This window comes from Daphnia magna, linkage group LG3, assembly GCF_020631705.1.
Source record: "Daphnia magna isolate NIES linkage group LG3, ASM2063170v1.1, whole genome shotgun sequence".
NCBI lineage: Eukaryota > Metazoa > Arthropoda > Branchiopoda > Diplostraca > Daphniidae > Daphnia > Daphnia magna.
The window spans coordinates 9,706,938-9,730,887 of NC_059184.1; the positions used below are offsets into that span (position 1 = coordinate 9,706,938).

Sequence of the window (23,950 nt, forward strand, 5' to 3'; positions counted from 1 at the left end):
CAACAGATTTAATATCAAAATTTAGTTTAAAGCCACTGCCACTGAACCATCCAGCCATTGAATCCGAAGTGCTCGATCATGAACTGGTATAGATACTTTCTAAATAACGTGAACAAATTCAAGGGCTAATCCGTAAATGTTTACAGATAGATGATGAGGAAGCCAATAATTTGCACCAAAATTACGTCCACGATATTGCCTGTGATACACAAACATCTTATAACTTTAATTTAAAGGGTAAAAAAAATTGCTTTAAAACCCAATCCGTGACTCAATGAGGCCAAATTTTGGGGTTTTAGGGGGTCTCATTTTTGGGAAATCGCAACTAAGCATCGTATTCTTTAAAAATTTCACCAATTTTTTTTAATCTTTCGGAAAATTCAATGAAACAAACTACGATTTCTAGCTAGTATAGTTTGTTGTGATGGGCCTTCATTCTCCCGGCCACCTAGCGGAGAAAAAACACAGCATGTTGTTAAAGGGCAAAGTGTTGTCTTTGGGTTGTTGTATCATTCAATATAACTAAGTAATTAATCTCTGAGTCACGGATTGGGTGTTATAAAATGAAGTTTACAAATGAAACATCTTCTTTTGCAGAAAATGAAGACTTGCGTCATTCAATTTCTTTTATAAAGTTACTACGGCATTGGGCTGCTTTTACTAGTCAAAAACAAAGCGACATGACGTACCTATTAACTTTGCTAAAGTTGTACGAGCCTAACCTGACCTACGCATTACTACACTGGAAAGGAATTGATGAAGATTGACGGCAACGACTGGCCTACTTCGAGAAATAAGCAATTAAAAAACAAACTGCCTCCAGCCATTCCAATTGATAGTGGGAAATATGTCCAGTTTGGTGTAGAGAATGCCATAAATGGTATCTCTGTGGGACTGATTAATCGAGCCACAGATCTTGTGAAGTTCTTCGACGTCTATCAGAAAAATTCAAATCTGTTATCAAAAAGCATGCGTGCGTAAGAAAATTTACTGCAATCTTTGATGTTTCAGCCTAGCCTAAATGATAAAACTATAATTTGTCTAATTAGATTGAAGCCCTTGACACAACATTTCAAATTGAGCAGGCAAAACTGTTGATATTGACTGTTATCTACACAACGCCATCTACCCGTCATGTCTCAATGCAAACCTACGCAGACGACAGTATTACGTTCTGTTTAGGCACTTGCCAATCTCATAACATTTAATCTGTTCTTTATTACGTCTCTCGTACGTCCAAGCTTTGTTCTCTTGAGTTCTACTTCTTCATCGTTTGATACTGAAAGACGTGTGCTATTTCGTTCATCCTAATCTGAAATTAACAGGTTATGGGCCCAGAGTTAAATAAGTTTTTCCGACATGTCTGACTCCAAATCCAAACTAAGCCACATAGAGCAATTTAACGGCACTAACTTCCAGCTGTGGAAGTATAATTGCTGGCTAATTCTTGAACAAAACGATTTGCTAGACATAGTAGAGGTAATTTCACTGAGAAACATATTATCACTTGTTAATCAGATCGTTAGCCCACTTTGTTCTATTGTAACCTTAACAGGGAAAGTCAAAGGAACCTGAACCTCATGCAGTATCTGGCTCGATCACTAACTCCAAAGAGATCAAAAAGTGGAAAAAGCAAGATACAGATGCCAGGGTGATTCTCATGACAACTATATCTCCCAAAGAGCAACAAGCATTTGTGAATTGCAAAACCACCAACTCAATCTGGGTCAAACTAGCTGCCCAATATCTACAGAATGCTTCAGCAAGCACCCACGTACTACAAGCAAGATTTTTTCATTACCAATTTCTAAAAGGACATAGCATGATGTCTCACATTACCGCTATTGAAGGACTCGCTCAACAACTTGAAGATTTAGGTAGCCCTATGTCCCAGTCACAGATCATGACCAAGATTGTCTCGACTCAGCCAACTGCTACCCATCGTTTCAACTTTCTCCGAGACCGCATCGGCATGGCTTCCTCTGTCACCATTTAATCTATACGATATTTTTCTTCTTTCTATTATCAATCCTTATTTCTTGATTACTCGGTTTGAGGGGGAGTGTTGATATTGACTGTTATCTACACAACGCCATCTACCCGTCATGTCTCAATGCAAACCTACGCAGACGACAGTATTACGTTCTGTTTAGGCACTTGCCAATCTCATAACGTTTTATCTGTTCTTTATTACGTCTCTCGTACGTCCAAGCTTTGTTCTCTTGAGTTCTACTTCTTCATCGTTTGATACTGAAAGACGTGTGCTATTTCGTTCATCCTAATCTGAAATTAACAAAAACTGGTCCTACGAGGTGAATTTACTACACGCGAAGCTGAAATAAATGTGCCTCATTACGAAATGGATATCAATATTGATGAAGCGAAGCTGAATGAGGACAAACAAGCTGCTACTATTACTCCTATACTAGGGAAGCTAGTTTCTATCAAATCCTCAGCTTCAAGCGATGAAGGTACCAAAATCCTGTTAGACACCTCGTTTTTGTGATTGGGTTTTATGTGGGCGTTGGGAAACCGGCCGACATCAACAGTTTTCTTAGCAATCTCATTAGTGAATTAATTCTCTTGTCACCGACTCTAAACTGCATTCATAGTCGAGATTTTACTGTGTCACTTCGCTGTGTGATTGCAGACGGTCCTATGCGGTCTTCTTTAAAAAAAACTAAGGGTCATACTGGTTACTGGGCATGTGATCGCTGCGTTCAAAGATGGGAAATGATAAACCACACCATTTTGTTTCGAAATGTTAACGCGAAAAGTAGAACTGATGATGACTTTTGGACATATTACGTAAATCAATTTTCTGAAGACGATCACTTAAAAGATCCTACTGATGTTAGTCCCTTTAAAGAAATTAATTGTCGTATGGTAACTTGCTTTATTATTGATCCGATGCACACTGTAATTGAGGGAGCTTTTGGGCGTCGACTCGAGGGTTTTGTGTTTGTGTCGGGGGAGGGTAAACTTATATTGGAAAGCTTTCAACTTGCAAAAGTTATAAAGTCCACGTGAAGCGCAACATACTCTATTATCTGTTGTATCCACTGTTTAAGGGGATTCTTGAAGATCACGATCTTCAGCATATAATGGTTTTACAATATGGAATGTTACTTTTGAGTCCTTTCGATAAAAATCCAGTATCTCAGTCAAATTTGTTGGAAGCTAAAAAAGTTTTTGAACAATACTCTGTTGGGCTTACGGAACTTGGCATACCTTGTCGGTTTGTAAGCCATCAAGTGACTCACGTGTGGGAGGACGTTAAAAAATATAAATGCGGAATTGAGACCATCAGCGCTTTCCCGTTTGAAAGTTTTCAACGATTTTTTCGCAACTGTTTGCGTAGTGGTAATCGCCAGGCCGAACAAATTCGAAATAGGTGTATTGAAAAAAACAAATACCAACTCCCTACTACGGAATGTGGAACAATACTAACCAATCAAATGCAACTCGCCATTGCAAATAAAAAATTTAATGTAAATTCCAGATTTCCCCTTGCTTTTTTACGAAAAGGAGAGCGATGGCCTAAAAGACTTGTATTTGCTGATTTCGTCCTGACTAATCTTTTCCCTAATAATGTGATTCTTGCAAACGATGAAATGGTCTACGTCTGCATTGATATTGTTGTTAATCAAGGCGATGTATGTATCAAAGCCAAAAAATTTGTTACCCTTCGGAATGCATTCATAACACCGTATGTCTCTTCTAAATTTCATACATTTCTGGGGGGGAAGTTAAGTGACGAGACTTTTGAATTGCGTCCATCTCAAATCTTTGCCAAAATGATGGCCCTTCCTATGAATACCTTTCCCCCAATATCGTTTGATAATGAAGAACTTGAGTGGTACTTAGTCCCCCTTTTGCATTCATTAAAAAAGTAATGTGAATTTCATTTTTGTGAATGTATAATGCCAAGAAATAGAATTTTGCTTTCCAATTTCATAAAACAAGAATTGTGAATTTTTTTTTTAAAGCCGATATTGTAAACTCTATGCATTTTCTATTAACTGATGGTCTATGACCTGTCGTCTGCCAGGCTTGTCGTCTGCCAGGTTTGTCGTCTGCTAGGCTTTCGTCTGCTATTTCTGTGGACAATTTTGGTGTATCCGCTTGGAGCGCTGACTATCACGGCTGAACTTCTACAGGGTGAGCCATCTCCTTATCTCTGGTTCATCACAAGTGAAATGTGAAAGTGAAACTGCGAAGTACGGAGCACATAAATAAAATATTCTCTAGTTTTTCGTTTGAATCAAATTTACAGTTGAAAATGCCAAATGCCAAAAGTGGTCTCAAGAAGTATTGTTGTTTCAGACACAAAAGATCAAGAAGAAAACCTCTCCAATCCTATTACTGTTTGTTTGGTTAGTTTACATTAATTTTACGTAGTTTCCATGGAGCTAGCATCTTTCTAGTATTCATTAAAAATCAATTTTTTGTTTAGATTCCCTGTTAGATAAATTGCAACTGAGAAAAAGGAATGGCTCTTGTGTCATTATTGGTTCCAATTTCCAAACAGGTGAACAAAACAAACTGTGGTGCTGATGAGATGGTTTACATTAGATGTGAAGAAGTCATTGAAAACAGCATAAATGATTTTGTAGCAAGTAAGTTAATTGTTAAACTGTTAAATCGAGTATCAATGTCATCTCAGTTTAACTTAGGTGTGGCCGTCAACTATACCACAAGCAAAACCCAAACAGCAATATAACTTATTATAATTTCTGCTTCAGAGAGTCAGGTGAAGGAAGTTAAGAAACGTGTTGAATGCGTCATGTGCAGCTGTAAGGTGCTAAAAAACAACCACAGAAGACACTCGTAACAAAACAGAACAAGGATATGGTATTTAAGATAGTAGGTTAAGTTAACTTATTAGTTGATTGATTGATATGATTATGATTATTTGTTCAGGGTAAATTCTCTTCTGCCACTGTGTCTTCTATCGAAGATGAAGACCAAATCGAAGAGCGAGAAGTGTCCGAGCCGTAAGCTAATAACGCGCAATTTATTGAGAAACAAAAAGTTTGCAAGGAAAGGAGTTTTGAAACGCAAGACGGACATTCCTGAAGTTGAAACACCAAAAAACTTGTTCGAGGAACGTTAATCTATAAGTGCAATTTGCTGTTTTAAGTATGTGACCAATATTTCCTTCATTTTCGAATTTTTTGTTCTAATTTTGTAATAAATGCCTTTTAGAAACACCGCAAGTTAAAAACACAGCTCACTTTTGAGGTTATATGTAAAAATGCAAATAAGTTTCTTAATTTTCAATACAGTGAATTTGTCTGACTTGCCAAGTTCAACTCCCATTTAGCTTTCTATGTGACCTTGTTGTGGACTTGTGGGCTTTTTCATATTTTTTTATAGAAGAATGACTGACTAACTTCTTGCAATGCAGTGGAATCGTGATTGATGTCAGTTTAAAGTTTTTCACAGTAACTGAATTGAATGATTTTTTCATTTTCTATTCCGTGGCATAGATTTGACAGGTGTATATGCATGAAAATAAGATAACAAAGAATCGGTGTTTGACGTTTGAAAAAATGCCTTGTCCTGATTTGCGTCACAATTGGTATTATGTCATCTTTTTCTGTGACATATTTTGTTGACTTTCCCATCTTGCAGGCGTCATTAACATATAGAAAGAAAAATAAATATATCTCTCATTAAACGTTTATCAAATGTTGTATCAGCGGAACACGTCATTAAGTAAAGACTTACAAACTGGCAACGAAGTAAACACATGTATTTTACGTCAAAAACCTACGAAAATGAATTTTACACAAGATAACCTCTGAATAAATCTTTACATGTTATGTTACTCAACGCTTAAATCTGTTATTTACTGAATGTTGTTGATTTGTATCAAGTTTACCCAGGCCATCTAGCGGTGGCTGATGAAAGTTTTTGCATATTGTTTATTTGGAACGTAATTTGAATTGCCAAATTGCCCCCCATAATGCATGCTATTTACAATGTGTTAATTGAAACCATAAATAATGCAGTTTTACATCAGCTTTCGAACGGAAAATAGTTCTTGGGCCGCGAAAACTTTTAGCGCCGTGGCTGCTTTGTTTTTTTCCTCCCCCTTCCTTTTAAATTTGAAGATGTGTCCGTTGTATGATTTTAAATCGCATTGCAAATGCGTTCACTTGAATGGATTTGGATCTTAGGCGCTAAAATTCTTCACGGGTAATAGCTTCTAACACCATTCCCTGATTCCATTCTCAACCCCTAATAACAGTTCCCTGCCTTTTTTATTTCCGTTTAAGTCGCGAACACACGCTGAAACAAGATTTCTGTACATTCGACAGGTTCGAAAATAGAACGAATGATATTTATTTGATTGTTATGCATGTAAAAAATATATCCGTTTCATAACTAATTTCCCTTAATTTTTTGTTTATTTTTTCATTTCATGCCTCAATATTTATTTTTCAACGAGTTCGATTCTGAACGCCAGATGGCGAAGTCTTCGCCTCCCTTTTTCGTCTTATTGGCTCTCACAGGGGCAGGGATAGGAATTCTGGCTACACGTCCTACACCTGTCGCCTTCATGGCAGTAGATACATGTTTACAGGCCTTAACCATTAAGTAGGCGGGTAGGCCTTGCTAGGGGCATAGCCTTCTCTATTAGAGAAAGCCGAAAGGAACGCTATCCCTTGCATGTTGGAAAAGTGAAGCACATTTTGCTCACCTTTCCTCCCATTCCCTTCCTCCAAGGGTACCCACGGGAGCCATCTGGTGATAAAAATGATGTAGGGGGGAGGGGGAGAATCACCCGGATTTATGAGCGGTAATTTATGAACGCCCCATTTATATTTTGCCGTGAGGGATTTTAATGACGATGTTACACGGAACGGCATGCATTCCTGTTTATTGCATATGCTCATTCGCAGCCATTCAACACGTGAAGCCGTACAATAAAGTTTTTTTGTCTCCGGCTCGGCGAGAATGGGCATAACATGTGTAATTGAGGGATGCCTCATTCATTTCAGAAGGAATGAATTCATATCGATCGAAAAGTTAACTTTTTAAAATCGCCACTAGGCGATAAAACGGCTCCCGTGGGTACACTTGAAGGATGGGCAAAATTGGAGGTAGGGAAGCAAAATTTGCTTCAAAAAAAAGCTCCAACCTTTCGGCTTTCTTAATAGAGAAGCAACACAGTCTTCACCAGTGAACTGATACTGATCCGATTCCGTGTCGTTAAAAAACGGATTTTTTGAGGGCCGTAGAACGGATTGGTTTCCGTTCTCTAACGCTAGAGTCGCATGAAGGCAATAACGTTATGCCTACCCTCTAGCGCCTCTAGCTGATTCATAATCGGATTCGTTTCAGTTAACCGATTTTTGACAAAGCAGCGCGTTGTTCAAATCAGTGAGCGGACCCGTTTCCGTTCACAGATCCGTTTCAGTTTATTATCAACTTGTTTTTATAATAAGAAGCGCTAAATAATAAAAACGCTAAATAATTCCCGCCATCGTGCTCGACGGCGATTGGTTGATTAATTTTTACATATTCGGGAAACAAAACCTTATTTCTAACATTTCCGTGGGCATCAGCGTAATCTTTGTGATCTGAGAATCACGAAAATGGTATACTATTTAATTGATTTTATCAAAGATAAGTAATCGAACAGTTAGCTTAAAGTTTGGGTGTGTAAGCTCAGCCCCCTCCTCTTTAAGTCTGAAAATGGAATAATAATAATCTGAAAAAGAATAAAGCGGTAGGCTGCATAGCATTAGGCCTGTGCGCGTGAAAAAGCGTTCGCGTGAAAAAGCGTTCGCGTGAAAAAGCGTTCGCGTGAATCATACGGGCATAGACAGAAAAGTGATTGTTTTTCAATTCATATTCGGATTCAGCGTACAAAGTTGAATACAGACTATAAATTTTAATATTATCGAAGGTAGTTTGTATAGTATAATATGCGTTTGCGTGATAAAGTGTTTGGCGTGAATTACACGTACATGCCTTTATAACGGATTGTTTTTTAATTCAGATATAAATTCAGCGTAAAAAGTTAAATAAATGCTATTAATTTTAATGTTATCGAAGGTAATTTGCATTGAGTAATATGCGCCAGCGTGAAAAAGCGTTCGGCGTGAATTACACGGATATAGATAGAAAAGTGATTGTTTTTGAATTCATTTTTGAATTCAGCGTAAAAAGTTGAATATTCAGCATTAATTTCATTGTTTTTGGTGTTAGCGGGGGGGAGTTATTCGTTTTTGACAAAATTTTTCATAGAAACCAAACGACCCAATTCTCTTTCCTTATCTAGGCGACTTTTTTCGAGATTTTTTTTTCGTCACAAACGGCAAACTCCCGCCAAATTTATGAAACCATTAGATGTACTCAATTTTTTACACTGAATCCGAATCTGAATTCAAAAACAATCACTTTTCTATCTATATCCGTGTAATTCACGCCCGAACGCTTTTTCACGCTGGCGCATATTACTCAATGCTAACTACCTTCGATAACAATAAAATTAATAGCATTTATTCAACTTTTTACGCTGAATTCAAATATGATTTCAAAAACAATCACTTTTCTATCTATATCCGTGTAATTCACGCCGAACGCTTTTTCACGCTGGCGCATATTACTCAATGCAAATTACCTTCGATAACATTAAAATTAATAGCATTTATTTAACTTTTTACGCTGAATTTATATCTGAATTAAAAAACAATCCGTTATAAAGGCATGTACGTGTAATTCACGCCAAACACTTTATCACGCAAACGCATATTATACTATACAAACTACCTTCGATAATATTAAAATTTATAGTCTGTATTCAACTTTGTACGCTGAATCCGAATATGAATTGAAAAACAATCACTTTTCTGTCTATGCCCGTATGATTCACGCGAACGCTTTTTCACGCGAACGCTTTTTCACGCGAACGCTTTTTCACGCGCACAGGCCTAATGCTATGCAGCCTACCGCTTTATTCTTTTTCAGATTATTATTATTCCATTTTCAGACTTAAAGAGGAGGGGGGCTGAGCTTACACACCCAAACTTTAAGCTAACTGTTCGATTACTTATCTTTGATAAAATCAATTAAATAGTATACCATTTTCGTGATTCTCAGATCACAAAGATTACGCTGATGCCCACGGAAATGTTAGAAATAAGGTTTTGTTTCCCGAATATGTAAAAATTAATCAACCAATCGCCGTCGAGCACGATGGCGGGAATTATTTAGCGTTTTTATTATTTAGCGCTTCTTATTATAAAAACAAGTTGATAATAAACTGAAACGGATCTGTGAACGGAAACGGGTCCGCTCACTGATTTGAACAACGCGCTGCTTTGTCAAAAATCGGTTAACTGAAACGAATCCGATTATGAATCAGCTAGAGGCGCTAGAGGGTAGGCATAACGTTATTGCCTTCATGCGACTCTAGCGTTAGAGAACGGAAACCAATCCGTTCTACGGCCCTCAAAAAATCCGTTTTTTAACGACACGGAATCGGATCAGTATCAGTTCACTGGTGAAGACTGTGTTGAGAGAAGGCTATGCTAGGGGATGCCCGAATTTTGTCAGGAATTAGCAGACGAAAGTTATTAGTCCTCCAATTTAAAGACCATGGCTGATCAGTTATTCTATGAAGACTTGAAGGGAGATAAAAATAATTATGCATTTCCGTATATGTACTTCAAAAATGTTGCAAGGTAGGCAACTTACATTTTTCAAGATTTAAGGAAATTGACAAATAACTGGTCATCATAAATACTTCACAGGCACCAGCGAATGAAGGGTGTACTAGGAGTTCAACACTTCTCTAAGAGATCTAGTTTGAACAAATCTAAACCTCACAGATATTTTGGAAAAAACGCATTAAGAAGATTAACAAAGATTGCCAATACCCAACCTCTCCAGCCACTGTGTACTGAAACAAATCCTTTAGGTATTTATGATTCAAGCACTGCCTTGTACATACAAGGTAGAAAAGCTGAAAGAACCAATGATGAACAAACTCAAGGGATAAAAGAATTAGAAATGTCACGTCAAACTGCACTTTTCAATGAGAAGCTTCGGGAAAATCCCCACAATGTGAATCTATGGCTTTCTTTTATTGAACATCAAAATTCTGCTTCCTTCTCGTTGATGGAAAATGATTCTGATATCAGCCAGAGCCAGCATAAAAAATTGGGAAGAAACTTACACCGGAGAGCTCAATTGGAACGTAAAGTTGCAATTCTCGACAAAGCTATTGAGCACAACCCGAAGAGTGTGAAATTGCTAACGGCCCGTTTAAATATTGTCGCCGAATACTGGGATGTTTCCACCTTGCACCAAGAATGGCGAAACGTACTTTTTCTGAATCCTGTATCAATTGAACTTTGGAATGAGTATCTGAATTTTATAGAAAATAATTTTGAAGGATTCAGTGTTGCGTTGGCTTTGAAAACGTACGCTTCATGCTTTCAAAAACTTCTGCAAATGCAGCAACCATCGTTTGCTTCTCACCAACGACCTGCACATTTAGAAGAGTTTATCATTGGTCAGTCTACTAACAGCAATATTTTATTTCATTACATTTTATATTGTTACAATAATTTTTTTTTTTTTTTTTTTCGATGTAATTTAGATATTGCTTCACGACTGTGCTCATTTCTTCGGCAGTGTGGCTGGATCGAGAAATCAGTTTCGTTGAGTCAAGCACTTCTTGAGCTATGCTTTAAGCGGCCAAATGATATTTCTTCACCATTAACTTGGTTGGAATCCTTGTGGGAAGCTCGTGTTCCAAGAACGGGTGAAGTGGATTTTATTGAGAGTGCGGTAGCTACAGAACGACAGCTGCCCATTCGTGCTGTTCATGGGATAGATGGTATATTTTTTTTACCTAACTTTTTGTGGGTTGTTTTATACAGCTGAAGATTTGCATTGTTTTATACAGCGCTAGAAGCTGAAGACGCGATTATAACCTCCAATCAATCTTTTCCTGTTATTTGGCGTCTAATCGAGAGCTTGCGATCACGTGAACATTTTCAAGCTTGTTCAAGTAGCACTGACTGTGATGACGAAGATCGCTTTGTTTCATTCACCGATCTCTCTCCATACCTTTTCATCGGCGAGAAAAAGAATCATTTACAATTTCGCCTGTTGTTTGGATGTCTCGTATCACTTGGTATTCCTATTCTACCCGCAAGCCAGGCTCAATTGTTCTGGGCTCCTCTTGTCCTCGAAGATAACCTCCTTCGCTGTCTTGCGAATGTTCCAAAAATTGCTTCGTTATCGAGTTCTCAACCAAACATAGTGAACAATATGTCCTATTTGACATTCTTGAGGCGTATCGTTCTTCAGACTTACAGACTGATAAAGCAACCGTATCAATTGGAACTAGCTCTATGGTGGTTAGATGTCGAAAGAGTCCGAATAGGTGCTATTGCTCGATCGTCAACCCAAGTCGATGTCAAAAACAGATGGAAAGAGGCTAAAACTTGGGTAAAAGCCTTCTTAAAAGACGTTTCGAGCAGTGATTCTGTCACCACTTTGTTGCTTTATAATGGATACGCGGCACTGGAGCTTCAAATGGGAAACGAAGAAGAATACCGCAAGATTTTATCTCAACTGATGAAGATGTACAGTGTTAATCCTTTACTCGTGGAACAAGAAAAAAATCCAGGACTAAAGGCTGCTTTGATCCGAATATGGTTCTCGTACGCCCGGTCCTTGCTTCGATGTAAGGCTCAGGGGAAGCCAAACCAACAAGCAGCTTTGGCACAACTGGTTGCTCTAGGAGCGGGTTCGACCTTCTCTGACCGTGGTACCTATACACCTGCAATGTTGTTGAAAGCCAAAAGAAAATACCAGGCTGTGCTTCAACAGATGAATGAAAATAGCATCGTGGACAAAGTATCGGAAAATCTAACCTTCTTGTATCCAGACGAACTGGTTGAGCTTCTTGGCTGTTATTCATATTTCTTATCTTTAACGGAGGGTTGTCGATCTGCCTTTCACATGGTTGAACAATGGCTAGTTTCTTCACAAAAAAGAGATCTTCATTTTACCGCTGAAATGCGATACAACATTGAATTCGTAAAGTAATTCCTAATGGCATTTCAGTTAACAAGTTTTGGAGTAAAATGTTTTATTCTTAGATATCATATCCGCCGAGAATGCGTATACGTCAATCTACTTGAATTGTCGTCGGAGGCCCGAGAATGGGCAAAAGATATTCAATCTCGTTTATTCCACGATACGATATGTACTGCACTGGCTGAATACCCAGATAGTATGCAGTTATTAACTATTTTTATTAATTCCGAGGTATAATTTTTTTTGTTTGTTTTTGAAACTAAAAGACTTTGGTTATGAATGTCATTGATCTACCTTTCCTCTCCGTTTTTGTAACAGGAACGGTGCAGCATGTTTAGTGGCTTATGGAATACTTTGACAATGCGTGCGAAAGCTACGCAGAGTAAATCTGGAAGTCGAGCAGCATTAGCCGCTTGTTTAGCCCTTGCAAACCGAGAAGAAATCGTAAAGAAAGGAGAGGAAACAACATTCAAAGAATTGCCTGGCTGCTCAGGGGGAACAGCGACACTTTATCTCAGTTATCGACGAAAAATGGAGCATCTGGCAGAATACTGTGTTTCGCAATATCCAGGACGTTGTGTTACTCTACTGTGGAGAATTTTGATGCATAGTGCGCACGTGGCTGGCAATCCGCAGAGATGCAAAGAATTATTTTACCGTGCCATACGAGATTGTCCTACTTCCAAGGTATATGCTGAACGAACAATAACTTATGTGCCTTCTGCTCAAATTAATTTATTGTACTCATTATTTTAGGATATTTGCATGGATATAATACAGTATGAGCCATCTTCTTTAAAGGAAGTGACAAATTTAATGACAGAAAAAGATTTACGCCTCCGATTTCCTCTTGAAGAACTTGAGCTTCTACTCGAAACTGAAAAAGAAGAAAATGCTGATGGATTACATCAAGTTCAAATTGGTAATAAGAATGATTCGTTTGTTGATGCAACAGCGTATGCCGAAGCACTTAAGTCGTTGACCTCGGAAAGTGAAGATAATTTCAGCGAAGATTTACAGCAGGATAGTGAGGAAGACTAATGTGTATTTAGTATAACGCTATTGTGAAAATAAAGTTTTGTTATTATTCGTTGTAATTGAATATCTTTTTCTGTCGCATTTCTTGATTGCTAGTTTGGCTAATCTAAGATCCCCTTCACGTTAATACAATCGTTATTAGTTTACTTATCTTCCTTAACGATGTCACGAGAATTCTTGAAAAAGTAAACGAAACTCTCGGCCTATGTGAATAGCTGAAATGGGCCAAGTTGGTAAACCAAACTGTAATGGATACGGACTTGCGAATTTTGGCTGCTAAAGTCGTGAGAATGGATTTTCCAGTAAAGCCCAAATGCTCTCCGATCCTCCCAGGCTGTGTAGTCTACGGTATATATCATCCGGTCTCTTCCGAAAATTAGTCAAATTCTTGCTCCCGAGATGACATTCAGGTGAGAAGGAGTTAATTCGTAATAAAGAAAAGTTTTAAAAAGCAAAGATCTGATGAACCTTATGCGACTTTCCGTCACTGTCCATCGCTCTCATTTGTCAGTTTCATGTTTCTCTCCAAGTCCATCATAAGGGAGTCTTCCATTACTCGTTATTGTCATTATCGAATCGGGTAATCGGGTAGCATATGGAAACACAAAATTATCTTTATCAGTATGCTAGCTAACTGTTGGCAAATTGAAAGTGGGTTATTGGATACGTTTCCGTCGGCGACGCGGGATATCCGCGTTCAAATCTTGTTTGCATTGATAGATTTCAAAGCAAATCTAGCTAATGAATATAATTTAATAAATCTTTGATGAACTAAATTATATTTAAAAATTTAAAAAAAGTATTTATATATGATTAATAATTATTTAATTCGTAAACAATTCAATATTTTCATGACAGGAATAATAATGTAAACACTAATCTCATCCAAGTCTAGAACGCGGATCTCCCGCGTCGCCGACGGAAACGTATCCAATAACCCACTATCAATTTGCAACTGATAACTAGCATACTGATAAAAATAGTTTGATGTTTCCATGCGCTACCCGATTACCCGACCGATAATGACAATAACGAGTAATGGAAAGACTCTATTTTGTATTGCAAAAATTGTTCTACTTAGCCGAGGGGTAGGGGAGTCTACCGATAAACAGTCTACACTTTTTCCAGACATTTAATACCTAGGGCAAAAAAAAGCTGTCTGGACTGATATTACCCAACCCCCCTTTATAATGATTTTGCGCCAAAACCACCCTACCTCTCCTTAAAAAGGTAAACTATTAATTTTTTCTACACACAGATGGCTTTTTCAAAATAAATCGGTGTTAACCTTTTTGTGCAGGATACTGTATACCTCTAAACTATTATACCATGGTGCATCCCATCACTTCATACATTTATTAGTGTTGGGGATACATCGAAATTCTATAGATACTAGATATATCGTATCGGAGTATTGGCGTATCGTCGATGTATCGGTGTATCGGTATCGTAGATGGTTTGAATGGTTCGTTTGGATTGTTCTTATTGCAATACCCGTTTAGCTCAATGGTACGGTCTAGCGCTTCTGACCTCTGTAAATCTGTCATTCTAAGTCCAGTGTTCTAGTCTCGCAGTGGAATGTATACAAATACTAAATTTTCTTTTGATAAAGTAATTGAATTTTTCCATAGAGTTTCTCTTCACAGAAACACAAATCTTTCGATCTAATTATTTCTTAAATATCGGTATAGATAATTTTCTTCGCTTTTATATTCTATAACCAGGTATAACACAGTCGATGTGGGTGGTTGGTATAATCTGTGACTGCGAATTGTAACGTTGTAAGCAGTAAGTTCTATTCACACGGAGTAATTTTTACTTGGGCTTTTTTTTGTGCTTTTTCTTTTTTTTTTTGCGTGTATTGGAATGTATTGGAATGTATCGATAAACCTCAGTTCATGTCTTTCGTAGTTTACCGCATGGTTTTTTGTAGAGAATGGCTCTGTGGTACAGTAGTGCCCAGTGAACTGATAGTGTGATGTTCGATTCCATAAACATGCTTATTTTGAGATGTCAGTAGGAAACATAAGGAAAATCTTTTTTGAAATGAATATTGCAATTGAAAAATATATTTCGAATCATCGGTATCGGTATTCTTCATGAAATTTTGATCTGCCTTATTGTAAATTGTTTTGTGTTATCATGGTTAGTTGACATAATCTTGGGCTGTGGTTTCATATTCCCGTAGTTCAATTCTGGGAATGTACATTTTGATTTTTTTGCTTTCTGAATTTTTTTTTGGTTTTTCGTATCGTAATTATCGACAAACCTAAAATCATGTCTTTTTTAGTTTGTAAAATTAATTTTAGTAAAAATGGCATATCTGTTTGAAAGCGGAGAGTGGATTTGTGGTCCGGGGCTCAATTCTTGAAGAGAATACTAATACTACTAAATATATACTAATACTAAATAAAAGCAATGAAAACATCTATTAATAAATTTGCGAATGTCATAATTATAAATAATATTTTGAAGTTTCGAAGATAAATTTTAAAAATTGAAACAGAACTGTTTATTAACATTATGTGTTGTTTTGCAAAAGATAAATAGAAATTCTGAAGTATTGGTTAGATCGGCGACTGGAAACATGTACATTTAGGGTTCAAATCCGAATATGGGTTTTATTTTTGATTTTCTTTATTTTCAATATTTTCCATTTGGTTCTCGTATCGATACGTATCGATATATTGAACTTCATCCCGTCCCTACTTCCCACTTTTTGAACATGTAGTGGTGGCACAGTGGTATGGTACAGGATAATAACCCTGGAGTCGATGGTTCATGTCCCAAGATTTTAGAGGAAATGGACATGTAATATTTCTGCTAGGTTGTTTTGTTAAAGATATCTGTACTGGAGGATGAAGAGGAGGATTCGTCATCAATCGGCAATATAAGTATATCTATTATACTATATATTGCCGCTTGTCGAGTTTTTATTTCCACCGCTAGATGGCGCTGATCCGATATTCAGATAGACCAAGATCGGATGCTGAGTTGCCAAGGCTGAATTCCGACCTGCGGTATTTGTCCTCTCGGGCCCTATAGGAGGGAAATGAAAAATAATATATTTAATTAAGTTGTAGTTAGTTTTATTATAAAATCTTTTGGAATCGTGTGCTATACCTCTGTGCTGATATAATACAAAAAATTTTATCTCCAAAAAAGCTGTTATTTTTCCAGGAAACTTTTTGAAAGGTACTTGTTTACCTTTCCACAACACCACCCCCCCCTTCCCCGTATTACAACTGTAGAACAAGAAGCAGACGTTTTTCTAAGTAAATTTCTGTTTCCTTATGAATAAGTCCTTTAGCATAATCAGATAACTTAAAAATACTAATTTTGTCAAATAACTCATTACCGACATCACAAACTACACTACTCATGACATAAAAAACGAAAACAGTTTGACAGAATTGACACTACAGTCACTAGTCACAGTCAATCACTTAACGTCTGCTACGGTACATTGTAAACAAGTACCTTTCAAAAAGTTTCCTGGAAAAATAACAGCTTTTTTGGAGATAAAATTATTTGTATTATATCAGCACAGAGGTATAGTACACGATTCCAAAAGATTTTGTAATAAAACTAACTACAACTTAATTAAATATATTATTTTTCATTTCCCTCCTATAGGGCCCGAGAGGACAAATACCGCAGGTCGGAATTCAGCCTTGGCAACTCAGCATCCGATCTTGGTCTATACATCGGAATCGGATCGTATCGATATCGAATATCTAAAATTATAGCAACAAGGCAACTTGATCTCAGCCAACGCGACGAAACGGTAGGACGAATGTGACCATCAATTCGTTGCACCATTTCGTCGCGTCTTCTAGACACCGCTACGCGTGCTGCCCCCAATGGCACCATTTTTAATCTTTGGCACTGTCAATAGCAGACTCTTTTTCAACGATTTGAAAAAATTTTCCCGGCGATTCAAAATTGGGAAAGCAAGTTAAAACATTAAGTTTAACACGTTCAAAACAAAATCAACTTCAAAGGCATTGTTTAAGTGGGTTGAGACATTAACACATTATTACCAATTAACTGAAGCTTTGGAACTAGCTCAATCATCGTAAAAGGTATGTATGTAAAAATACTTGATATTTCAAATGTTACCGTCAGCTAAAATGTCATGATAGTTTAATTAAATCATTTAGGAATGATCGAAGAGAATGATGTGAGGATGGAAGATGAATTTTATGATGATGACATGGAGCATGATGTGATTGAAACTGGAGAGATCCTTTCACAACAAAAGTACAAATCAAATAGCATTGTGGTTGGGCAAAAGTTCCCTAATTACATAAAAGTATGTAGCAAGCAAGTATTGTACATTTATATTTGATACGATAACCATAAATTATTTTTCAGGAACAAATGGCTGAAAGGACTAAACGGAATAAAGAGAAAAAGAGAGAACTGAGAAATGGTCCTAGCACAAAAAGATCCAGAATGAGAAATTTACAGAATCAGGTTAGTACTAATTATGAACAAAGTTACTCATGAATTTGTTATTTAATTATTTAGCTATCCTCTAACACTCAGTATCAATGACGATTCATTATTTCATTCTAAATTAGATGGCGACTATGGCCCGAGAAAACGAGTGCCAATTTCTCTGCCTTTTAATGAGTAAAAATGACGTAAAATATTCGTCAAACATCATTGTGGAGGGATCGTTTGCCAAATAATTTGAGGAGCGGATAGAATTTCGTGATAATTTTTAATTTTTTTCCCTTTGATCTTTGATCTCAAGGGATTCCTTTACCATAATGCTGAAAAGGAAAGGAAGATGGTACATATGCTGACCAAACGATTATATACGGCTAGGAAACAGATCCCAAAACTACATGGAAAGCATGAAACTATGTTAAACGATCGGAAATTGGCCATAGTCGATCTACCTAGCATACGAGAAAAACTCGAAACTCAAGCGAGACTTGTAGGAGGTAAGATACATACCAATTTCATTCGCGTTTATTCATACTTCTCAAATTATACATTCGTTTTTTTTATAACCAAGGTTGACAAACAAATGGCCTTTGGAGAATTTACAAAGAGAATTAGAGGGTATCTGTGTGGTTATGAGAAACTTGCGTGAGCGGGAGATGCGTTTTGCTGGTATGTAGAATAATTTGATTGATTTCTTAACAATATTACTCTGTATGATATTTTTCAGATGGTTGCAAAGCAATGACTGTTTTTCGTAGGAAATTGACTCATCTAAAAGCAAGAGCCTGTGACCTTATCAAACTCATCAATGGAAGAAGTCAATGGAACATAACTGAGGAACATCGGATATCTGACATTTTCCCCTGGCAGACCTCTGGATACAGTGAGAACTTATTGTTTTCAAAAAAATATTTTTGTTTATTCATTATTAAACAGCTCGTTTTTTGTTGTCTCGAAGCATCCGTCGCTGAAGACTTTCAACTAGTTGACACATGGGAGCTACATAAGAGATTCCAAGAAGAAGAATTTCAAACGAAGCGGGAAAGGGTTTCATTCATTTCTAGAACGTGCGAAGGATTAAAGATTTTAGAAAGTGACATCGAAAAACTTTCAAGTTAGTTAAGCGAATTTTCCCAGTTTTTAAACGCAAAAAATTAACATATCTTTTTTTTCACCTTAGACGAGCACAACAAACTGTCTCAAGGAAAAATCATTCTAAAGAACGCTGAAATCAAGCGTTTAAAACTGATGTTAAACGATGCCCTTTTTTCCTTTGACGTGGAGTTTGAATTTGATGAAGATGCGTTGCTGGAAATGGAATATGAAGAGGAAGACATTGCCTTAGAACGAATATTCGACGAAGAAGAATTAAATGATACACACGATCATTACGATATTGACGACAGTATGTCTGAATAATTTTTTTAACGATTTGCCTTGTATGTATCGAGAAAGGTTTAAATACAACGTCGAACCATTATTTTAAAATTCAAACTCTGGCTTCAACATAAATAGGGCTAGAGCTTTTTTGCTATCAGTTTACTATATTCTATAAATGTCATAGAACTATATACATGATTTTTAGCTACCTATACTTTTAGGTAATCTATTGGCTAGAAGAGAAGAAACTAAATAAATCTACTAAAAAAACCTAAAATTAATAAACTAAATAAGCCGTAATAAAGAGATAAAATTTCAATAATGATCAAATAATAATCACAGTAAGGGTCATAAAAAGTTATATAGTTGAGAAAGAAAAAAAAAGGAATAAAGCGATGTCTTAACACCGTGTTTTCCGCCCCAGTTACTTATTCGATCTTGCCGTGTTTCCACCGAGAAAAAAATTTGTTATTAACTTTTTGGCAATTTTTTTGTTTTAAGAAATACAACTTTCAATTCTTCGGAAATGGATTACTCGATTTTTTTTTTTTTTTTTTTACGTATAGAACAACCGATTCCTCCTTTATCATCAATAGTTACGAATTATTTAAGATTTGTTTTAAAAACGGAGTTTTAGTCATGGCGACGAAAAAAGCTAAAAACGGTTAACTTTGGAACTTTCGTTTGGGGCCGTTAAAGATTCAAATACAAATTTCATTGCTGCTTAACTATTGTTTGATATTTCAAGCATGTTATTGTGTTGAAAAAGGTTTTTTTTTTCATTATTTAAAACCATTAAATGTTATACAAAACACCCTTCGTTGTCATGTCCCACATAAATTTAGCCATGAAAATGTCGTTGCACAACCCTATAAGTTGCCGCATCCAGCTCAAAACGGACCAATCAAAACCAAGCAATGGCTTCATTGTTTGTTTGGTTTATTTCGTAAATTAGTTTTAAATTTTTTTCCTCTGGCAACATTCATTTCTCTGGCTCGCATAGCTTATTAAAACTATTTTTCGTAAAAAGATTCATAAATTTCGAAGCAACATGATGCTCGTTTGACTTTCCTAGGTTTTTGGCGTATCTTTTATTACACGAAGTGTGATTCTGAAAACCATATTTATATTGTTCATTGTTGCAAACTGAACATCATTACATGAAGAAAAAAAAACAGTCTCAATTGAAAAAGTAAAAAACATTGACTGCCATATCAAGATGTACAACAACATTATCAATATCAACAATAACACTCAAAGATAGTTGTCTTTTGTAGTGTATTGAAGGATGTTTCTTTTGGACCTTTGCTTGATATTTTTCTAGTCTCAGTGAATATTCCATTCCCAGATTCTTTATGTAATTTTCTGAATTTTATCTAAAAAAAAAAATGCTTTGTTATATATGCCACATTTGCATATTTGATTCAATCTAAACTGAATTATAGCAGACTTGATAAAAGAAAGGATCCTTTTTTTAGTACGCAGGCTCATTCACAGCAGAACTAGAGTGCCATAAAGGAATTATTTTTTTTTAAATCACACATTGTTTTTCTTGTTAAAAGGAATAGATCACTCACTTGAAAACATTGACCTCGTATCAAGATGAACACTATCAATACCAACAATAACACTCAAAGATAGTTTTCTTTTGTAGTGCATTGTGGACCTTTCCTTTGGACATCCGCTTAATATTTTTCTAGTTTTAGTGAATATTCCATTCCTTCAATCTTTGTGTAATTTTGAGAAATTTATCTAAAATAAAAACTTTGTTATATATGCCATATTCGCATCTTTAATCCAATGTTACCTGTATTATAGAAGACTTGATAAAAGGAATGATCTTTTTTGGAGTACGCAGGCTCATTCACAGCAGAACTAGAGTAAATAGCCATAAAGGAATCAGGTAAGTTTAACACACATTTTTTTTCTTGTTAATAGGAATAGACCACTCACTCGAATTTTGTAGAATTTTAAAAATTTTATCTAAAATATAAATTATCGTTAAGTAGACTACAATTTCAGTTAAAATTCCATTGTACCTGAATTTAGAAAAGTTGAGGAAATAATATAGGGTCACGTAAGTTCTAGCATGCAGTTTGCTGAGAACCCTTTTGTTAAATGGTGGCACATAAGTACTTTTCTCCGTTGATAGTGATTAGCCCACCAACTCGATTTCCATGGAATTTTGGAAATTTCATCTGAAATAAAATTTTTTTCAAGTAAATCATGTATGCATCTTTAACTTCTATTAAACCTTAACAGTGGTCCCATCGATCTCTTTCCTAAAGATGACAATCCAAGTATCATCAGCATTTAGCGGAGGACAGCTTGAAGGAATGGGGGAAGCAGCAGTGGGGCTTACAGGAAGATTCAAAGAAGGAGTGCCCTGTAAATCTTTGATCTGAATGATAATTTCTCCGTTTTTTCGCTTCGCTCATCAATTTGCAACCGTTTCCTCTACCCACTTCAGACAAGTTGCGTCTTCTTAAAACCGCACTTCTTTCCTTTCTTAATTCTTCTCCATTTCTTTTCCACAAATATACCACAAAATACTGTTTACATGATTTTTCGCGCCCAAAACGTCTGCTGTTGACAGAGCGAAAGAATTAAAATTGTGCCATTGAGGGCAGCACGCGTAGCGGTGTCTAGAAGACGCGACGAAACGGTGCAACGAATTGATGGTCACATTCGTCCTACCGTTTCGTCGCGTTGGCTGAGATCAAGTTGCAACAAGGTCTCTGAGACGGCGTCTTAACGTGCAGACGATAAATACGCCAATGTTAAAGGATAGGGCCGTCCAAAGAATCGATTCTTTTCAAGGTCTGTCAACGATTTTTAACATCAAGCGGCCATATCATTCGAATGTTCGTCTGCAAGTTGTTTATTAGTTTTTAGTTTTTTCTTTTTCTTTTCTTCTTCTTCTTTTCATGATGACCGGTAAAACTAGAAATAGTAAATTACTTAATAAAGTAGCAAACGTTGACAAAACTTCAACACAAAGAACGCGTAAACAAAAACTAATTAAAATGGTAATGCTCAAGCAGTAACGTCTTAAATCTGATACATTTTTATTCTTAACTGTGTTGCAAACTAAAAGAAATTATGTTTCTAGATGGAATTAATGGTTAAGGAACACTATGCCAGCTTTATCATTTTCATGCATTTTCCCAACAATCATGAAAGTGCGATTAACGTACAAAAGTTAGGTGACTTTGCCATTGCAGTTTAAAAAAAACCCTGCATGAAACTTGCACGGGATGAGTTTAAGGCAGCAGCAGTCCAGTTCCAATGTGAAGTCTCAATTTATAATTAATTATTACAACAAGGTATTTCAAACTCATCGCTTGTTTCATTCCAGTGAATAGAAAATCTGGCACAGACAAAGAAGAGGAAATTTCCGTTCTCAGACACCACACTTCTAATGGTAACAAAACCAAGCTTGATAAAAATGTTTTAGCTGTACGATGTAGACCTTACTCTAGTGGCTTAGTTCTACATTATCATTCTGCTGAATCAGTTCCAGATCCCTAAATCAACATGGACTCTGTTGTTGCCACAGGCTCAGTGCAATCTCATCAAACTCCTGTGGTAGTTTCAGAAAACCCTGCTTCTACTGCTAATACAACCAGGCCTCATGCAACTGTTGTGGCTGTTTTAGGTGGCTGTTCTCCTAGCTCAGCTCCACCTCGTCATTCTGGTGTATCTGTTCCAGATCTCTCAATTCCAGGCTCAATTCAACATCATTCAACTGAGGGTGTTACTAAACTATGGAATTGGAACTTCCAAAATGGAAGTATAAAATCTGGAATTCGACCGAAAACTATGGAATACGCTAGGTGGCGCTGGCTGTCCGAAAGTCTGGAAATCAGAACCTAAACTCTGGAAGATCAACCGAAAACTATGGAATACGTTACGGGAGTAGGTGGCGCTACAAATCCTGAAATCCCGGAACAACATATCCTAAAGTATGGAAGTAGAGTCGGGAAAATATGGAAATTAAAAATTAAACTACAAATACAAAGAAGTGAAAAACGATATAAATTCTTGACTGTTTATTGTTTTTTTTCTGATTTAACACATTGCATTTCTTTATCTTATGAGAACTCAGACCAAAAGTAAAATACGGTTAAATAAAAATGAAGCAAATTGGTCAAAATTCACAATTCTTATTGCACAATTAGGAAATATTTTTCACAATTTAATACGGATAGCATTGAAATAACAATGAAAAATCGTGAAGTGGCAACCACACCACACACCGCACATGAAAATCACAAACGAGAAAGCAATTTTTAAAATGTTACGCACAATGCACTATAAAGAAATTATTTGTTTGCACTTTTTTAAACCACAGATTAAAATCACGAAGAGTTCCCGAATGGCCGAATCACAAATCCAAATAGCACGAGGTCCCATAAACAAGCATGTATTCAAAAGAACTGCATACAATATCTCAGCCTCCGTGTGGTTCACCGATTCCCCCTTCTCTCTAAATATGTCTCTAGGGAAAAACCGTCATACCACCCACCCACCCCCAAATTTACAAGTGTGATATACTGATTTAAGAAAATAAAACCGTTCATAATTGAAATGGAAGGATTCATTGGTTTATTCAGCATTACTTTTATTTTACAAACGAGTAACAGCAAAATATTTAAATCTGAAATACATGCAAAAAGGAAAATAAATATGCAGGGCTAATAAAAATAATCGGTACGTTAATTCAAATATGAAATGTTCTAACTGCAAGTCGATGGCCGAACTGTAAGTCGGAAAATGTTAGATTTTACGGCAATCGAAAGATCTTGCCAAGAGCTTTCGATTTCAGTAAAATTTGAAGCAAAATACTTAAAATAACAAAAATCGTAGAATGATAAAATTTTTTTCGTTTTATCGCCAAGGTCCAGTATTGTGCCAGAGCGATAAAACTAAGATTTATTTTTCCTTCAACGATTTTTTTTATTTTTAATATTTTGCTTTAAATTTTACTGAAATCGAAAGC

The 23,950-nt window shown here is 36.4% G+C and overlaps 4 protein-coding genes, 4 long non-coding RNA genes and 1 pseudogene across 9 annotated transcripts; 7 read left to right on the plus strand and 2 right to left on the minus strand.

The window, feature by feature from the left end:
- The first annotated feature begins 756 nt into the window (after window positions 1–756).
- On the plus strand, window positions 757–3,951 carry LOC123470650. Its single transcript, XM_045171198.1, is given in 6 exon segments — window positions 757–973; window positions 1,469–1,479; window positions 1,556–1,877; window positions 2,313–2,492; window positions 2,495–2,980; window positions 2,983–3,951. Coding segments are annotated over 6 exon segments (2,130 nt in total). The 3' UTR covers window positions 3,897–3,951.
- On the plus strand, window positions 1,154–2,360 carry LOC123470299. Its single transcript, XM_045170449.1, has 2 exons — window positions 1,154–1,479; window positions 1,556–2,360. Exons 1-2 carry the CDS (start codon window positions 1,360–1,362, stop codon window positions 1,994–1,996), a joined length of 561 nt encoding a protein of 186 aa, XP_045026384.1. The 5' UTR covers window positions 1,154–1,359; the 3' UTR covers window positions 1,997–2,360.
- Window positions 3,952–4,115: 164 nt separating the features above from the next.
- Window positions 4,116–5,301, plus strand: LOC116918455 (annotated as a pseudogene).
- A 160-nt stretch (window positions 5,302–5,461) lies between these two features.
- On the minus strand, window positions 5,462–5,869 carry LOC123470300. The gene is made up of 2 exons (XR_006643941.1): window positions 5,734–5,869; window positions 5,462–5,630 (listed from the first exon to the last, which is right to left on the minus strand). It is a non-coding gene; the product is annotated as an uncharacterized LOC123470300 (long non-coding RNA).
- Window positions 5,870–6,235: 366 nt separating this feature from the next.
- LOC116935383 (nuclear exosome regulator NRDE2) lies at window positions 6,236–13,256 on the plus strand. Of its 2 annotated transcripts, XM_045170451.1 has the most exons (8): window positions 6,236–6,628; window positions 9,553–9,701; window positions 9,771–10,534; window positions 10,622–10,861; window positions 10,931–12,077; window positions 12,135–12,303; window positions 12,391–12,759; window positions 12,829–13,256. In XM_045170451.1, exons 2-8 carry the CDS (start codon window positions 9,616–9,618, stop codon window positions 13,111–13,113), a joined length of 3,060 nt encoding a protein of 1,019 aa, XP_045026386.1. In that variant the 5' UTR covers window positions 6,236–6,628; window positions 9,553–9,615; the 3' UTR covers window positions 13,114–13,256. The 2 variants fall into 2 exon arrangements, with proteins under 2 accessions (XP_045026386.1, XP_045026385.1); XM_045170450.1 differs by lacking the exon at window positions 6,236–6,628 and having other exon boundaries at window positions 9,315–9,701.
- A 3,633-nt stretch (window positions 13,257–16,889) lies between these two features.
- Window positions 16,890–18,059, plus strand: LOC116935384. The gene is made up of 3 exons (XR_006644188.1): window positions 16,890–17,195; window positions 17,256–17,425; window positions 17,488–18,059. It is a non-coding gene; the product is annotated as an uncharacterized LOC116935384 (long non-coding RNA).
- Window positions 18,060–18,200: 141 nt separating this feature from the next.
- LOC123470651 lies at window positions 18,201–19,037 on the plus strand. Its single transcript, XM_045171201.1, has 3 exons — window positions 18,201–18,237; window positions 18,296–18,682; window positions 18,749–19,037. Exons 1-3 carry the CDS (start codon window positions 18,201–18,203, stop codon window positions 18,985–18,987), a joined length of 663 nt encoding a protein of 220 aa, XP_045027136.1. The 3' UTR covers window positions 18,988–19,037.
- Window positions 19,038–20,091: 1,054 nt separating this feature from the next.
- Window positions 20,092–21,681, minus strand: LOC116935323. Its single transcript, XR_006644214.1, has 6 exons — window positions 21,203–21,681; window positions 20,988–21,146; window positions 20,902–20,931; window positions 20,756–20,823; window positions 20,526–20,700; window positions 20,092–20,450 (listed from the first exon to the last, which is right to left on the minus strand). It is a non-coding gene; the product is annotated as an uncharacterized LOC116935323 (long non-coding RNA).
- Window positions 21,682–21,821: 140 nt separating this feature from the next.
- Window positions 21,822–23,008, plus strand: LOC116922385. The gene is made up of 4 exons (XR_006644213.1): window positions 21,822–21,977; window positions 22,061–22,238; window positions 22,307–22,372; window positions 22,466–23,008. It is a non-coding gene; the product is annotated as an uncharacterized LOC116922385 (long non-coding RNA).
- The last annotated feature ends 942 nt before the right edge of the window (window positions 23,009–23,950 follow it).

Coding starts and splice junctions, on each gene's coding strand:
- LOC123470299 (XM_045170449.1), top strand. CDS start 1,360: ATGTCTGACTCCAAATCCAAACTAAGCCACATAGAGCAATTTAACGGC. Junction 1,480..1,555: donor ATTTGCTAGACATAGTAGAG/GTAATTTCACTG, acceptor TAACCTTAACAG/GGAAAGTCAAAGGAACCTGA.
- LOC116935383 (XM_045170451.1), top strand. CDS start 9,616: ATGGCTGATCAGTTATTCTATGAAGACTTGAAGGGAGATAAAAATAAT. Junction 10,535..10,621: donor TTTAGAAGAGTTTATCATTG/GTCAGTCTACTA, acceptor GATGTAATTTAG/ATATTGCTTCACGACTGTGC. Junction 12,078..12,134: donor TACAACATTGAATTCGTAAA/GTAATTCCTAAT, acceptor TTTTATTCTTAG/ATATCATATCCGCCGAGAAT.
- LOC123470651 (XM_045171201.1), top strand. CDS start 18,201: ATGAGAAACTTGCGTGAGCGGGAGATGCGTTTTGCTG. Junction 18,238..18,295: donor GCGGGAGATGCGTTTTGCTG/GTATGTAGAATA, acceptor GATATTTTTCAG/ATGGTTGCAAAGCAATGACT. Junction 18,683..18,748: donor TGACATCGAAAAACTTTCAA/GTTAGTTAAGCG, acceptor TTTTCACCTTAG/ACGAGCACAACAAACTGTCT.